Source organism: Dendrobates tinctorius, unplaced genomic scaffold, assembly GCF_039654945.1.
Source record: "Dendrobates tinctorius isolate UK_male_01 unplaced genomic scaffold, ASM3965494v1 ptg000245l, whole genome shotgun sequence".
NCBI lineage: Eukaryota > Metazoa > Chordata > Amphibia > Anura > Dendrobatidae > Dendrobates > Dendrobates tinctorius.
Window position 1 is genome coordinate 6,799,549 of NW_027361912.1, and position 18,238 is coordinate 6,817,786.

At 48.0% G+C, this 18,238-nt stretch overlaps 1 protein-coding gene across 4 annotated transcripts in view; it reads left to right on the top strand.

Annotated features, from left to right (window-relative positions):
• LOC141060795 (uncharacterized) overlaps positions 1-18,238 on the top strand; it is a 219,324-nt gene that overhangs the window by 189,441 nt on the left and 11,645 nt on the right. Inside the window, exon 1 of one of the 4 annotated variants that reach the window (XM_073557151.1) lies at positions 239-8,994. The exons of the other annotated variants lie outside the window; for them this stretch is intronic. Coding sequence (XP_073413252.1) covers positions 2,796-3,893 — 1,098 coding nt within the window. The 5' untranslated portion in view covers positions 239-2,795 and the 3' untranslated portion in view covers positions 3,894-8,994. Of the gene's footprint in view, positions 1-238; positions 8,995-18,238 lie in introns of those variants that run through there. 4 annotated transcript variants of the gene reach the window in all.

Consider the following 18,238-nt stretch of genomic DNA (forward strand, 5'->3'; position numbering starts at 1 on the left):
AACTAGAAATGAGAAAATCGATTCACAGGAACTTGGTCTGGTGACCACATCAATATTCTATTACCGTCAGATGAGAGCCCAACTGACCGTCTTTTACCACCGTCAACCCTGGTCTGGCTCTATGTCCTGTGTGCTTCACGCCACATTGATGACATCACACCAGGCCGGCTAATAGAAGAAGGGCCCTGGATCCCGGCAGTAAGGATGCGGTTAACAGGGCTCCTGTCCAGTGGTCGGTCACATAATACTGACGTGGCCAATGGACACATCAGTCAGCTGTAGATAACTTCCTCCACCTGTTATCCTTACTCATAGGTCTGTTCTGTAAAAGCTTGTATTCCCCCTGTTCTTTTCCCCTATTTGTCTTCCCGGAAAGGTATGAATAAATTGACAAATGGTGGTTGACATTCCAATCAACATGTCCCGTAGATGGGGAATATGCTTTATGTATGGATTATGGATTTGTTGCCTTCTTGTGAAGATGGCAATGCTTGGAAGCTATCCTTCTGCAGCTATGGCTGAGATAATACAGATCTCGGCTGCTTAACCGCTTGCGACTAATAAGTGATCGAATCTAATGCTAAACATACACATTAAAAGGCTGTCAAACGGTTGGTTCGGCCAGTAGCCGTCTTGACCGTCTCTCCGATACAAAGGATCGCTCATTCTGCTGAGCGCTCCAGAGTTTCCTATGAGTTAGCTGCTACCAGACTCCTCTGGGGACGGCTTATCTCCGGGAGAACTAAAGGATCAGCAGTTCAAAATTGAATGTGCCGAATCCTTCCTCCTCCCCGACAATCGTCTGTCAGAGACCCCAGACACATTAGGAACCTACTGATATCAGCTACTTTAGACAATGTTAGTCTAATATGTATGGTGGGCATTAGTGGCCAAAATTAGTAGGAGGGTGGGGGATAAATATTGTGTTAGCAGTGGTGTCATCCCTGTGTTAGTTGATAACTCCAGGAACAATTTTCTTCCATACTTGGGGAAAAAAGAAGCTGTAGCTGGGCTGGTGAACATTAGCATCCTCCTAGTTTTAAAGATTTTTGAGGGAGTAGACTATGGAGTAATGTGGAGAATGATATGCCAGTGTAAGGAGACATATGCCATGCAATGCTCTTCTTTGAAATACCCCTTTAGAGAAAAAAAAGGACTTGAACACTAGCGCCACCTATTGGATGTAGCAATCCTAAAAGTCAATTTTGACTCTTTAACGAGCCTTGCCACAAGACTTAGGATAAAGGCCAAACCATAATCTCAGTTTGCAGACAAATGTTTCAGTGTGTTGCCCATCCTCAGCGCAAAGTATGAAATATGATGTGGCTATATGAGAGGCCTCTGACTGGAGTCTAACGTCTCTCCTTGTGTAGAGTGACATGCCAGACATGTCAATGTAAGGAGACTTACAGGCCCCTCTGGGAAGTGAAATTTGCAAATTGCCTCTCTTTACCTCTAGTGCCGCCTATTGGAAATAGTAATCCTAAAAGTCAATGTTGACCCTTTTATGAGCCTTGCCATATGACAGGATCAATGCCAAACCAGAATCTCAATTTGCAGACACTGTGTTTCAGGGTGGTGCCCCTCCTCAATGCAAAGCATGAGAAAAATAGTTCTCTTCCAGAAGGAAGAACAGTCTTTTTAGTGTCACTCTGACTGGTTTAGCCCCATAAGCAATGCATAGTGCGACAGAGCACAAGCTGGACCATCTCCCTATTGAAACTCCTTCTTGCTACAGTCATGCTCATATTAAGGGCAATGATAATCAGACATTTGAATGTCTGCTATGGGAAAACTTTTAATTAAGGTTTCCATAGAATCATAGAATGTTATAGTTGGAAGGGACCCTCAGGGTCATCATGTCCAACCCCCTGCTCAATGCAGGATTCACTAAACCATCTCAGACAGATGTCTGTCCAGCTTCTGTTTGTAGACTTCCATTGAAGAAGAACTCACCACCTCTCGTGGCAGCCTGTTCCACTCATTGATCACCAAGTCAAAAAGTTTTTTCTAATATCTAATCGGTGTCTCCTTCTAGGACTTAAACATTATTGGGCTATCCTCAAAATGGGCCTTCAGCATTTTTTCCGGGAGAGGGGTGTCTGTTCTCAGGGACCTGTTTAAGCGCAAGAATGAAGGGGCTGCACTGCATTGCATCCTCTACGAGCACTGCAACTCATCCATACATGTGTCCATGACTGGTACTGCAACTTGTAGATAGAGTTGCAGATTGGGTGCACAGGTTCCAAAAAATTAGACCTGTATATATTGGTCAAGTCAGTGAGAAATAGGTCATAAAATTGAAAGCTGTCGTTGCAGGTGACTGTTTAAAGAAGGCCATCATGTGTGTGTATTTTTGGAACATTTTGGGACATATCACATGCATCCTGCATTTCTCACTAGTTTTTCACTCTGCTGGCTCTGTTGCTAATTGCCAGTTGCCTCTGAGCTAGTGGGAGGAAACAGCACATCTCCCATACACATCACACACAGGCATGAGGTATTCCTGTTCTCCTGTCTCAATATAGCACATGTTCAGAGACAGCCATAAGGATATTTTTTTTTATACAGAAATACTAAGCGGCGCTGTGATGTGAGGACGCAGGAGACAGAGCTCCGCGCTCCCCTCAGCTACAAAGACCGACAAAGATCACCCCAAGGCTGCGGGAGACAGCGGGAAGTGAGGGATAAGTAGTAGGAGACGCCGGTATATGGAGCGGTACCTTCTCCGGAGCGGCGGCAAGCATTTAAAGCCATGAGCTGCTGGGGAAGACCACGCAGCACGAGATCTCAAAATGGCGGCGGGCGCGGCAGACGCGGGATACAGCGGTCTGCAGGGAGGTGAGCAGAGCCTGATGGAGGAGGAGTGGAGAAGGCAGCATGAGCAGCCGGCAGCCCAGCAGAGCAGTCAGTTAACGGACGTGCTCATAGACTATGATCGCCTGGCAGGAGCAGTGGCAGCACACCTGGCAGACAAGATAAAGGAGTCCCTGGAGGCCATGGTGGGGGTGGCGCTATCCCCCATTAAAGAACAGATCACACAGCAGGGAGCCAGAGTGGCAGAGCTGGAACAAAGATTATCTAATACAGAGGATGAGGTGACAACGTTAAAGGGGAAAATGAAGGAGATGGAGGAGGGTTCCCAGGCTATGAAAGACAAACTGGAAGATCTAGAAAACCGGTCCAGGAGAAGCAACTTAAGACTGGTGGGGTTACCGGAATCAATAACCATGCGGCAGCTGGATAACATTTGTGAAGCAGAGCTTCCCAAGGCGCTGGGCCTGACACACAGATGCAGAGTGGAAAGAGCGCACAGAGTGGGCCCTGTAAGAGAAAACACGGGCGCATGGGGAGCGGACGGGAAGGAGGGTAATGCAGGGGTGACTGGAACAGCCAGACCGCGCCAAGTCATAATAAAATATTTGGAATACAAGGACAAAGAAGAGTTGTTGCGAGCATTTAGAGGACGAAGGACCCCACTGTCTCTTCAAGGACATAAAATATTGATCTTTGGGGATTATTCGGCAGAGGTCACCCGGAAAAGGAAGTCCTTCAGCAAGATATGCACCACACTGTACCGCAAGGGTATAAAGTTTCAACTACTCTACCCTGCTCTTCTGAGAGTGACAAAACGAAATGGATCTTTTTTTGTGACAAAGGACTTGAGAGAGGCGGAGAGATGGATGGAGGAGATGGAGGACAGAAACCTGACAAGTGAATCTCCGGAGAGGAGGGGTGGTCGACACGGGGAGAGGGAAGGGGAGGTTCGGGAGGAAGGCTGGAACGAATGGACTGAAAGGAGAGAGGAAGGGAAGGAGCCTCACATGGAGAACCCTAAGGCACGAAGATCGCCGTCACACAAGTCGGGAAACCAGGGCAGGGGAGTGCCTTGAGAGAGACTCTGGGGAGTAGGTTTGAAGACTGAACTGAGGGATTTATGAGAGGAGAGATTGACGGATAGTGGGGGTTGAAGTGGCCTCTTCTTACTGGTTCCTCTCGTCTCTCCAGATGTTATTGATATTGGGGTTTTGCTTACTCTGAGGGGTAGGGGAGTACTAATATCTGGGGGGGGATCGGGTTTCTTTCGCATTTATATTTTTATTTGATAAACTCCTCTGTTGGATGTTGAGGTATTCACAAAGCTGGGAAGAAAGATTCTGGGTTCAGTAATGACAAATATTATGCATGGGAAAGGAGGGAGGGGGTGCTATATGTTGGCTAGACTACTGACCAAGAAGGCCTTGTTTGGGTTAGTTGGGTAATAAATTAATGAGGGATAGACTACGTATAATTCTTAATTAAATGGCTGAGGGAGAATAGCGGAGCCAGGAGCATCACAGAAAAAATGGGAGTGCAGAGACATTTGATTGTACAGGGGGGGATAGTTGAGGGGTTGTTAATTGTTAATGGATACAGGAAGGGTGGATGGGTACGGGGAATGCAACGGCATAAGCGCACTGAACGCTTGAAGGAAGCAAAACACCACACATATGAAAGACCACATGGCGACTTGACATATTTGAGGAATTGGGATAATGGTTAAAATAGTGACATGGAATGTAAAAGGATTGAAGTCACCACATAAACGTATGATGATATTGAGGCACCTCAAAAGATTGAAAGTGGATATAGCATTATTACAGGAGACTCATCTACCCCAGGGAGATTTCTTTCGTATGCAAAAACTATGGGTGGGAAAAGTAGTTGGGTCAGGCTCCATGGGACGCAAGGCAGGGGTGATGATTTTGATCAACAAAAATTTTAACCACACGATAGTGTCTCAGACCAATGACGAGGAAGGGAGGTATATCTACATCAAGCTTTCCAGTCCACAGGGAGAATTTGGTATACATAACATATATGCCCCCAATAATGAACAAACTTCTTTTTTTAACTTCATCACTCAGGAATTGGAAAAGGATACGGAACTCAAAAGGGTGGTTGGAGGGGACTTTAATGCGGTGGTATCAAGGGGGGAAGACAAGAGATATAGTAGGGATGATAGTAGGCCGATTAGAGAGGTAAAAGGTTTAATGGCCAAGCTTTTGGAGGACACAAATTTGAAAGATAGCTGGAGATTGCATCATCCAAATGACCGGGAGTACACTCACTATTCACATCCTCATGAAGCGTGGTCCAGGATTGACTACATTTTGGTTGACCAACTTTTGATGCATAGGGTTAGAGATGTGGTTATTGAGGATATGGTGATATCGGATCATAGCCCAGTGCTTTTAGACATCACTGATACAATACAGAGGGGGACAGATTATCTGTGGAGGTTTCCGTCGTTTTTGCTTAGAGACAAGGAATTTGCCAAAACTCTGATCGAATGGTGGAATGATTATAGCAGTACTAATAGTGAACATGCGGCGGATGTAATGTTGTTCTGGGAAACTGCAAAAACAGTACTGCGAGGTAGATTGATGGGACATGTAGCTAAACTTAGAAAGCATACTCATAAACAATACCAAAACGCAAGCGAGGCCCTCAGAGAGAAATACGCGGGGTACTTAGCAAACAAGACACAAAGTGCGAAAGAGGAGTGGAAGGCAGCGAGACAGGAATTTCACTCTTGGGTGGGGAAAAGAGAGGACCTGATACGATCACAACAGGAAGTTGATCTACACAAATTTGGCAATAAAGCGGGGAAATTATTGGCCAATCTGGCGAAAGGACGACGACCAATGACCTTGATAACTAATATGACTAGACCGGACGGGAGCAAATCCTCAAACCCAAAGGAGATTACAGAGATTTTGGGGAAGTACTATGCGAATTTATATAGCAGGGGGGAAGAGACGGGAGACAGGGGAAGTGATCTGTTGGGAAAAATAAAACTTTCGCAAATAAATTCGGAAGAGCTGTCTAGATTGAACGCGGAAATAACAATAGAGGAAGTACAGTCGGTAATAAGGGATTTGAATATACACAAGGCACCGGGACCTGACGGGTTCAATGGGGAATTTTATAAAGAAATGGGAGAGCAGATAGCGCCGGTTTTGACTAGAATGTACAATAAAATACTGGGAGGATGTGGAATTTCGGGACATCTCAACACTGCGTACATAAAATTGATACCCAAGGGTGATAAGAATCTAGACAATCCAGCAAACTATAGGCCAATTTCATTAATAAATCAGGATCTTAAAATCTTGGCCAAATTGATGGCCAATAGGTTGGCGGAGATAATACCAAATTTAATTTCACCGGCACAATCGGGGTTTGTTAAAGGGAGGGCAGCGGTGACAAATGTGCGGAGGGCCATGTTGGTAATGGATGCTATTAGACACAGGGATCTTCGAAAGGAGGAATGTCCAGCCATGGTCACGCTTGATGCTGAAAAAGCGTTCGACAGCATGGGGTGGACATGGTTGGAGACGGTACTCGACAATATGGGGATAGAGGGAGCCTTTCGTACGTTTATAGGAGTATTATACGCGAATCCTCAGGCGAGGGTGGCAACGCCCGGGTTCCTGTCGCAGTCTTTCCCTTTGAACAAAGGGACTAGACAGGGATGTCCATTGTCACCCCTTCTGTTTAACCTTGCCATTGAGCCATTGTCTCGACTGTTAAATGAAGGAGATTGTTTCAAAGGCATTAGTGTTGGGAAGGAACGACTGCACTCAGCGCTATTTGCGGATGATATTATATTATTCATGAACAATCCTCAGAGGGACCTACCGAAAGTGATAAAACAGATAGAGGAGTTTGGGAGCTTGTCAGGTTTTAAATTGAACAGAACAAAGTGTGAAATACTATTTCTCTGTGGGCAAAGGATGCCACTAATGGTAGCAGATGGAACAAGGGGGGAAATCTGTGGGATACCAATAGCAAAGTCACATCTTAAATATCTAGGAATACAGATGGGATGTACGTCAGCATCGATATATGACTTAAACTACAAACCTTTGATACAGAAAATAGAACGGGAATTGAAGTTGTGGGAAGGGCTACCGTTATCTCTGCTAGGTAGAAATCATCTCTTGAAAATGATGTGCTTTCCAAAGTTACTCTACCCAATGCAGACCATCCCCATGTTGTTGAAACATACAGACATAAATAGATTGAATAAAGCATTTTCGACATTCCTATGGAGGGGGAAAAGACCGAGAATTAAAACGGAAAAATTGATGCAATCTTTGGAACAAGGAGGCATTAAACTGCCAAATATTAGAGGGTATAATTTGGCATGCCTGATGAGACATGCCATAGACTGGTTGAGGAAGACAAATGGGCATTCTGACATACGTTTGGAGAGTGAGTTTTGTAAACCCTGGGATTTAGGGGCACTATTACACACGTCATTGGCCAACATACCAAGGAACATTAAACACTCACTGGTATGTAGAGATACGGTGATGGCCTGGAAGGAAGTGAGGAAAAAATTCAAGTTGTCTTGGAGAATATCCAAGCATCTTGATATATGGAGGTTCCCAGATTTCCCAGCGGGAAGAGACAACAAATTATTTTCAGAATGGAAGAACAAGGGGATAAAAAGGGTGACAGATCTAATACATGAGGTGGAGAATAGATGGCTGACATACCAGGAAATCGTGACAAAATATGGGCTATCCACATTTCAAATCCTCCAATACAAACAGATAGAAAAGGGGCTAATGTCACAACTGAGGGATGTTAGAATGGAACAGGTGACGAATGACTTGGACAGAATTATTATGAAAGACCGACATGAGAATTCTATCTCCGCATTATATAAAGCTTTGAGGGAGGTTTTGATTCCAATCTGCCCAGAACAAGTCTGGAGAGCATGGGCAAGACAACTGGGTGACTCTGAAGCAGGGGATAAGATATTACAGGGGTGGATGAAGATGAGGAAGGAGGTGATTAATGAAGGTTGGAGGGACACTCAATATAGACTGATGCATAGAGCAATTTATGGTTTTAACATCCCAAATACACAACAGATAAACAGAGTGACTCAGTGCCCCAAATGTAAATTGCCAAAAACAGACCTGTTCCATGGGATCTGGCAATGCCCAGAGAGCCAGAAATTCTGGAAAGGATTGCAATTATTTATGCAAAAAGTGGGGAGTGTGGAAATTGAAATGGATCCATTGCTGTGGATCTTTCATTATAGGAACAAGGGACAGGTAGTAAGAGGAGGAGAGGAACAGAGGCCCAAATTACCAAAATTGTTTCATGGGGTGGCTATGATAGGTAAGAGGGCTCTACTGTCCAAATGGCTTGAGGGAAGTGTGCCGTTGATGGAAGAGGTGATGGGACAGATTAAATCTTTACTCAGAATCGAACAGCTGGAGGCGGAAAGGAACAAGGAGGGTCTGACGGGTAAATTCTTTAAAAAATGGAGGCTTTTCATAGTAAGACAATGTGATGAAGAGGAAATAAGGAGAATAGTAAGGCCCTTTAAATATGCTGAATGGTACCTACTGGAAGACATCCAAAACAATTTGGGGAATCTGAAGTTGGCTAATGAAGGCGAGGTGTAAGGTCCTGGTAGGGACAGGAGTTAAAAAGGATAAATGTGTGGTGATATTTTACAGAGGTGATGCTTGCAATCTGTGTTTTACAAGTGGTCTAGACATAACATGTGTGCGAAGTTGCTAGGGGAGACCATTGAAAATGTAAGAGGAAGAGGGTTTGTTTAAGGGAGGGTAGGAAGGGAGGATGATAGGCTGAGTTATTGTCTGTTTATTGGAAAAATGACTTGTCATGTGAAATGAAGCAATGTCAATGAAAATTTGAAAATTTGAATTAAAATTTGTGTTAAAAAAAAAAAAAAAGAAATAGAGAAATACTAAGCATTGTGAATGTGAATCCAGCACTGTGTGAGATAAAACACTTACTAGAAAGCAGCAGTACCATGTTTCTACCTCTCTCTCCCTCTCTGCTCATCCCCTTCCCAGAATTCAATAGGCAGCCGTATTTATGTCTTTTGAAAGTCCAATGGGTTGTTACTGAAAAAGTCTGAAGGAATATGGAGAGCCTTAGGTGAAGACTTGTAAATGTCAGGTGAGTCTTATGTAACATTAGTATTTGTGTTTCACTGAATTTGGCAGCAGGGAAATTTCCAGCTACCATTCGTCAATGAGCAAAAGTAACTTCTTCCCAGACTTTCTTTAGGTCTCATGGTTCCATTAGAAATCTTAAAGATAAAAACTGTCCGAATTTCATCCAGATAAAATAAAGTGGAAGACTGTAAATTTCCTTAAAATTGTGTCACCGATACTATTGACTGCCAAGAGAAGGACCATGACATTTTATGTGTTCTGGAATATATCTTCCTGGCACGTCAACCACAGAGTGCACCACGAGCATATTGGTGGGTACAGACAGGATTTTCTTACCGCTCAGGTTCCAGCCTTGGTAAATGAAGGACAAGTATCTAAGGAGTGTCGGGATAGGAAAGTGGGCAGGGAAGTTGTATAACCAAGGGTAAAGGATAACACCACTCTGATTTTTATTCTGAGTCTCATGTCATCAATTACCTTAATACAAACCCTTATTCTTTAACCAATTATCAGTAGTGTTGAGCGATACCACCCGATACTGAAAAATATCGTATCGGAATGGATAGGCCGATCTAAAAAAAGTATCGGGTATCGCCGATTCCGATCCCGGAAGGCCCATTCAAGTCAATGGAACAGAATTATCAGAATTAAAAAAACCCTTTCTTTCCCTTTTGGTTAATTCTACATGGAGAAAAACAACTAATAATAATGTAGAATGTATTGTGGGAGGTGTAGGAGACATTAAAGCCATAGAGCTTTAGCCCAATCAAATGGAATAGCAGGATTTTTTTTTTTTAAAGACGTTCGTAGTTACAAAGATATTGACTATGTTAAAGTCTTTCATTTTTTGTCGGATATGTATGTTTCACTACTTCCATGCTCTTCACCTTCTTTTTTACTTCTCCCACACTTTCTCCTTCATCATCTTCAGCAGCAGCAGTATCTTCTTCTTCTTCTTTAATTCTTCTTTTATTCTTCTTCTTATATTCTTCTTCTTTTATTCTTCTTCTTTTATTCTTCTTCTTTTATTCTTCTTTTATTCTTCATATTCTACTTCTTCATCTTCTTCCTATTCTTCTTCATCATATTCTTATTTGTGTCAGGCATTCCTGTAGTTGTTATCTATAAAAGTTTGAAGATTACACCTTCCGTTCAGCCTGTCACAAAAGATTTACAACAGGATTTGTCCACGTTAAGTTTCGCATGCATCAGCAGGCCTTTTCCAGGGGCACCACGAGGAGGAACGGACTCACCCCCATACACTGCTTAGTCTTCTGCTACTTAGAAATTAGATAATATCATTTGCTCTGATTTTTAGTCTTATGCTTCATGTTCTTCAGCTTTTGGTTTTTATGCTTCTTGGTCTTCTGTCTCTTGTTGTTCTGCATCTTGGTGGTTGTCTTCTTGTTCTTTGTCCTCTTGGTCATCTTCTTCAGGGTCATCTTTTAGGTATTCTTCTGTGTGGTCTTCAGGGTCGTTGTCTTCAGGGTCATTGTAAGGGAGATCCAGAGTGAGAATCAAAAACCATTTCCACAAGCTTGAACTTGGAAAAGTAGCAGAAGGTACAAGAAGGCTGAGGAACTGCCGAGAACCAGCTGACGGTACTGGAACCCGGAGGGGCAGCAGAATGAACAAGAGCCAATGGCACAACCGTGGACCAGCTGACGTTGCTGGAACACGGTTACAAAGCAGGAGGTACCTGTGCTCCAAAGCACTACCGAGGACCAGCAGACATTGCTGGAACTCGGATACCAAGAAGGAGGCATCTAGGCCAAAGGCACTGCCGAGAACCAGCTGACGGTGCTGGAACCCGGATGGGTAGCAGAAGCTGCAAGAGCAAATGACACTAGCGAGGACCAGCTGACGGTGCTGGAACCCGGTGGGGCAGCAGAAGGAACAAGAGCCAATGGGAGAACCGTGGACCAGCTGACGGTGCTGTAACACGCTTTCTAAGCAGGAGGTACCTGTGCTACAAAGCACTACCAAGGACCAGGAGACGTTGCTGGAACTCGGATGCCAAGAAGGAGGCACCTAGGCCAAAGGCTCTGCCGAGAAACAGCTGACGGTGCTGGAACCCGGATGGGTAGCAGAAGGTACCCAGGAAAAAAACAAAGTTGCAAGGCCGTGAGCCGGCAGCAGTTACCGAAACCCACAGTCCTACAGGGGGTGCTTGTTGCTTGTCCTATTGGCACTACGGAACCAGCCTTTATTACCAGAACCCGCAGCCCACATAGGAAGCACAGAAACTGCAGGCACAATAGACTTGGCTAACCCGCCCGCAACACGACAGGACAACGTATTGGTGGCAAAGTGACGTTGACACTACCCGGAAACAGCAGGCATGCTGTAACCAGGCTGGGCAGGAGGGAATGCCCGTGCCAAAGACACTTCCGAGAACCAGCTGACGGTGCTGGAACCCGGATGGGTAGCATTAGCTACAAGAGTCAATGGAACTACCGAGAACCAGCTGACGGTGCTGGAACCCGGAAGGGCAGCAGAAGGAACAAGAGCCAATGGCACAACCATGGACCAGCTGACGGTGCTGGAACACGGTTACTAAGCAGGAGGTACCTGTGCTCCAAAGCACTACCAAGGACCAGCAGACGTTGCTGGAACTAGGATACCAAGAAGGAGGCACCTAGGCCAAAGGCGCTGCCGAGAACCTGCTGACGGTGCTGGAACCCGGATGGGTAGCAGAAGCTGAAAGAGCAAATGACACTAGCGAGGACCAGCTGACGGTGCTGGAACCCGGTGGGGCAGCAGAAGGAACAAGAGCCAATGGGAGAACTGTGGACCAGCTGATGGTGCTGTAACACGCTTTCTAAGAAGGAGGTACCTGTGCTACAAAGCACTACCAAGGACCAGGAGACGTTGCTGGAACTCGGATACCAAGAAGGAGGCACCTAGGCCAAAGGCTCTGCCGAGAAACAGCTGACGGTGCTGGAACCCGGATGGGTAGCAGAAGGTACCCAGGAAAAAAACAAAGTTGCAAGGCCGTGAGCCGGCAGCAGTTACCGAAACCCACAGTCCTACAGGGGGTGCTTGTTGCTTGTCCTATTGGCACTACGGAACCAGCCTTTATTACCAGAACCCGCAGCCCACATAGGAAGCACAGAAACTGCAGGCACAATAGACTCGGCTAACCCACCCGCAACACGACAGGACAACGTATTGGTGGCAAAGTGACGTTGACACTACCCGGAAACAACAGGCATGCTGTAACCAGGCTAGGCAGGAGGGAGTGCCCGTGCCAAAGACACTTCCGAGAACCAGCTGACGGTGCTGGAACCCGGATGGGTAGAATTAGCTACAAGAGTCAATGGAACTACCGAGAACCAGCTGATGGTGCTGTAACCCGGAGGGGCAGCAGAAGGAACAAGAGCCAATGGCACAACCGTGGACCAGCTGACGGTGCTGGAACACGGTTACTAAGCAGGAGGTACCTGTGCTCCAAAGCACTACCAAGGACCAGCAGACGTTGGTGGAACTCGGATACCGACAAGGAGGCACCTAGGCCAAAGGCTCTGCTGGGAACCAGCTGACGTTGCTGCAACCCGGATGGGTAGCAGAAGGTACCCATGATTAACAAAGTGTCGCGTCCGCAGTTACCGAAACCCACAGTCCTACAGGGGGTGCTTTTCCTATTGGCACTATGGAACCAGCCTTTGTTACCAGAACCCGCAGTCCACATAGGAAGCACTGAAACTGCAGGCACCATAGACTCGGCTAACCCGACCGCAACACGACAGGACAACGTATCAGTGGCAAAGTGACGTTGACACTACCCGGAAACAGCAGGCGTGCTGTAACCAGGCTGGGCAGGAGGGAGTACCCGTGCCAAAGACACTGCCGAGAACCAGCTGACTGTGCTGGAACCCGGAGGGGCAGCAAAAGGAACAAGAGCCAATGGCACAACCGTGGACCAGCTGACGGTGCTGGAACACGGTTTCTAAGCAGGAGGTACCTGTGCTAAAAAGCACTACCAAGGACCAGCAGACGTTGCTGGAACTCGGATACCAAGAAGGAGGCACCTAGGCCAAAGGCTCTGCCGAGAAACAGCTGACGGTGCTGGAACCCGGATGGGCAGGAGGGAGTACCCGTGGCAAACACACTTCTGAGCAGCAACATGCGATGTTGAAGCCCAGGGGTCAATCATGCAGCAGGCTGAGGCCAACTTGGAGCGAGTTTTATATTGGTTGTACACAACTACTGATTGTAACCGTGCTCCACTTTGGCCTCTGGCTCTACTGTCTCTAGTATTTCCCCTGGCCTCCAACCACGGCAGTTGCTGCTCTGCAGAGTTGTCTGCACAATCCACACTTGTTCCTGAGTTACTGGGGCTCAGTCACGTCAGTTGATCCCCTGATGTGTGTCCGGCAAGGTGTCCTGCTCTGTCGACATTCCCACAACTATTAATGGGAATGGGGACAGAGCAGGAGACATTGCTGGACACACATCAGGGGATCAACTGACGTGACTGAGCCCCAGTAACACAGGGACAAGTGTGGATTGTGCAGACAACGCTGCAGAGCAGCAACTGCCGTGGTTGGCGGCCAGGGGAAATACTAGAGAGAGTAGAGCCAGAGGCCAAAGTGGAGCACGGTTACAATCAGTAGTTGTGTACAACCAATATAAAACTCGCTCCAAGTTGGCCTCAGCCTGCCAAGACACACAGACACAGGAGCGAGTGTTTCTATCTGTGCGGACGGCACTTCCAAGCTACAACTGGCTGTGTTGAAGCTCAGGATCAATGCTCCGAGCAGGCTGAGGCCTACTTGGAGCAAGTGGAAAATAACATGTAGTGTGATGTTGGAGGCAGCAGGAGACTATGCCATCCGCACAGCAGGGGAACAGCTGGCGTTACTGAACCCCACAGACACAGGAGCTAGTGTGTGTTTCTCTGTTAAGACGGCACTTCTGAACACTAACTGGCATTGTTGGAGCCCAGGATGAGGCATGGAGTTGGCTGAGGCCAACTTGAAGCACGCTTTATAGAGGTTGTAGACTACTACTGATTGTAACCATGCTCCACTTAGGCCTCTGGCTCCACTGTCTCTAGTATTTCCCCTGGCCTCCAACCCCACCAGTGACAGCTCTGAAGTGGCGTCAGCACTTTCCACACTTGTTCCTGTGTTACTTGGCCTCAGTCCCGTCAGTTGATCCCCCGATGTGTGTCCGGCAAGGTCTCCTGCTCTGTCCTCATTCACACTACTAGTAATGGGAATGTGGACATGGCAGGACACACAGCAGGGGAACAGCTGGCGTTACTGAACCCCACTAACACAGGAGCGAGTGTTTCTATCTGTGCGGACGGCACTTCCAGGCTACAACTGGCTGTGTTGTAGCCCAGGATCAATGCTCCGAGCAGGCTGAGGCCTACTTGGAGCAAGGAGAAAAAGCGTTGTAGTGTGAGTTTGGAGGCAGCTGGAGACTTTGCCGTCCACACAGCAGGGGAGCAGCTGGCATTACTGAACCCCACCAACACAGGAGCGAGTGTTTCTATCTGTGCGGACGGCACTTCCAGGCTACAACTGGCTGTGTTGTAGCCCAGGATCAATGCTCCGAGCAGGAGCTAGTGTGTTTTTCTCTGTGAAGACGGCACTTCTGAACACCAACTGGCGTTGTTGGAGCCCAGGATGAGGCATGGAGCAGGCTGAGGCCTGATGGTGTTGGCATGTGGAGGCAGCAGGAGACTTTGCCGTCTACACAGCAGGGGAACAGCTGGCATTACTGAACCCCAGACACAGTAGCGAGTGTGTTTTTCTCTGTGAAGACGGCACTTCTGGACACCAACTGGCGTTGTTGGAGCCCAGGATGAGGCATGGAGCAGGCTGAGGTCCGATGGTGTTGGCATGTGGAGGCAGCAGGAGACTTTGCCGTCTACACAGCAGGGGAACAGCTGTCATTACTGAACCCCACTGACACAGGAGCTAGTGTGTTTTTCTCTGTGAAGACGGCACTTCTGAACACCAACAGGCGTTGTTGGAGCCCAGGATGAGGCATGGAGCAGGCTGAGGCCTGATGGTGTTGGCATGTGGTGGCAGCAGGAGACTTAGCCGTCTACACAGCAGGGGAACAGCTGGCATTACTGAACCCCACTGACACAGGAGCTAGTGTGTTTTTCTCTGTGAAGACGGCACTTCTGAACACCAACTGGCGTTGTTGGAGCCCAGGATGAGGCATGGAGCAGGCTGAGGCCTGATGGTGTTGGCATGTGGAGGCAGCAGGAGACTTTGCCGTCTACACAGCAGGGGAACAGCTGGCATTACTGAACCCCACTGACACAGGAGCTAGTGTGTTTTTCTCTGTGAAGACGGCACTTCTGAACACCAACTGGCGTTGTTGGAGCCCAGGATGGGGCATGGAGCAGGCTGAGGCCAACTTGCAGCACGTTTTATAGAGGTAGTAGACTACAACTTATTGTAACCGTGCTCCACTATAGCCTCCGGCTCCACTGTCTTCTAACCCCGCCAGACACAGCTCTGAAGTGGCATCAGCACAATCCACACTTGTTCCTGTGTTACTTGGGCGCAGTTCCGTCTGTTGATCCCCTGATGTGTGTCCGGCAAGGTCTCCTGCTCTGTCCTCATTCACACTACTAGTAATGGGAATGTGGACAGAGCAGGAGACCTTGCCGGACACACATCAGGGGATCAACTGACGTGACTGAGCCCAAGTAACACTGGAACAAGTGTGGATTATGCGGACGCCACTTAAGAGCTGTCACTGGTGGGGTTGAAGGCCAGGGGAAATACTAGAGACAGTGGAGCCAGAGGCCTAAGTGTAGCAGGGTTAAAAATCAGTAGTAGTTTGAATGTGGATGGAGCAGGAGACTTTGCCTTCCACACAGCAGGGGAGCAGCTGGTGTTACTGAACCCCCACTAACACAGGAGCTAGTGTTTTTCTCTGTGCAGACGACACATCTGAGCGACAACTGGCTGTGTTGAAGCCCAGGGAATATAGTTCAGGTGGTAGAAACATAAACACAACATGAGACCTGGATACAGTTGCCAAACAATTATTTAGTCGGGAAGAGGACTGGCAATTTCTGGGGAGATCCAGGCCTTGTTCATTTTCAGAAAAGTAAGCCGGTCGACGTTATCGGAAGAAAGTCGCGTGCGACGGTCTGTTAGTACACCACCTGCGGCACTAAAGACGCGTTCCGATAATACACTGGCAGCAGGGCAAGCCAGCACCTCCAATGCATACTGGCTAAGTTCTGGCCATATATCCAGCTTAGAGACCCAAAACTTGAAGGGGGGAAGAGCCATCTGGGAGTACACTCACAGGGCAAGACATGTAGTCTGTCACCATCTGACGGAAACGTTGCCTCCTGCTGACTGGAGCCGTCAGTGATGGTGTAGACAATTGTGGCGGACACACAAAACTTTGCCATATTTGGGCCATAGTGGTCTTGCCTTGTGCTGAGGCGCTGCCTCTGCTCCCTCTTTGTGCCGAGTTTCCTCCACTGGGTGAACGCACAGAGGTGCTTTGTAAAGCACTAGCACCACTGCTGTCGGGTGGAATGGAAAACATGATGGACTGCACCAGTGTGTCTTGGTACTCCCGCAGTTTACGCTCCCGGTTCAATGTTGGTATGAGCGTTTGCAAGTTGTCCCGGTAGCGAGGATCTAGGAGGGTGTACACCCAATAATCAGCCGAATAGAGAATGTGGGCGATGCGGCGGTCGTTTCTCAGGCACTGCAGCATGAAGTCAACCATGTGCTGCAGACTCCCAACTGCCAAAGAACCGCTGTCCCCTGCTTGAGGCGTGATCTCTGCCTGCTCTGCATCACCCCACCCTCGCTGTACATACTGACTACAGCTTTGTGTACCTCCCTCCTGTGGAGAGATGTCTTCCTCCTCCATCGACTCCTCCTCATCCTCCTCACAAAGTGTCTCCTGCCTAGGCCTTTGTGAGGAAGCACGTAGCGCAGACTGTCCAGAAGCAGATGGCATTTGGGACTCCTCATCCTCCACCTCTTCCAAAGCCTCATCCCTTAGTGCTTGCAGTGTTTTTTGAAGCATGCAGATAAGGGGGACAGTCATGCTGACTAGTGCATCATCTGCACTCGCCATCCGCGTGGAATCATCGAAGGCACGCAAAACGAAGCAGATGTCCTTCATAGAGGCCCACTCAGTGGTGCTGAAGTGTGACCGGCGCACATTGCGACTTGTTTGCGCCTGATGCAGCTGGTACTCCATGACTGCTGCCTGCTGCTCACACAACCGCTCCAACATATGTAACGTTGAATTCCACCTGATGGGTAGGTCACATATGATGCGATGTTCAGGAAGGCGTAATCGGCGTTGCAGAGCAGCAAGGCGCGATCTTGCCGTGCTGGAACGACGCAAGTGAGCGCACTCTATGTGGACCTTGTGCAGCAGTGCATCAAGATCCGGATAGTCCCTCAGAAAGCTCTGCACGACCAAGTTGAGCACATGTGCCAGACATGGGATGTGAGTGAGGTTGCCTAGGCCAAGAGCTGCCACCAGATTTCAGCCATTGTCACACACTACCAAGCCCGGCTGGAGATTCGCTGGCACAAACCACACGTCGCTCTCCTGCTTGATGGCATTCCAGAGCTCCTGCGCTGTGTGGCTTCGATTCCCCAATGAAATTAATTTCAGTACGGCCTGTTGACGTTTGGCCACGGCTGTGCTCATATCGGTCATAACAGGCTCCTGCTGCGCTGTTTCAGAGGAACTGGAGTAGGAGGAGTCAATATGTACAGACTGGATTCCTGCAATCCGTGGAGTTGGCAGAACACGTAGAGCGCCACTCTCCAGATCTGTACCCGGCTCCACAACATTGACCCAATGGGCAGTGAGGGAAAGGTATCGTCCCTGTCCATGGTTACGGGTCCACGCATCAGTGGTCAGGTGGACCTTGCTACTGACGGCGTTTAGTAGAGCATGTTTTATGTTTGCCTCCACATGTTTCTGCAGGGCAGGGACGGCTCGCCTGCTGAAATAAAAGCGGCTGGGCACGGTGTATTGTGGAACTGCCAATGCCATGAAGTCCCGGAAGGTGTCAGTCTCCACCAGCCTGAATGACAGCATTTCAAGGGCCAGTAGTTTGGCAATGCCAGCATTCAGAGCCTGTGCTCGGGGATGGTTTGCCGAGTATGGCCGCCTTTTCTCCCATGCCTGTGCTACCGATGGCTGCCGAGTGGCCTGGGAGTGTGAGGATGACTTGGAACGTGGTGCTGTGGGTAGAATGTCACAGGGTCTCCAGACAACAG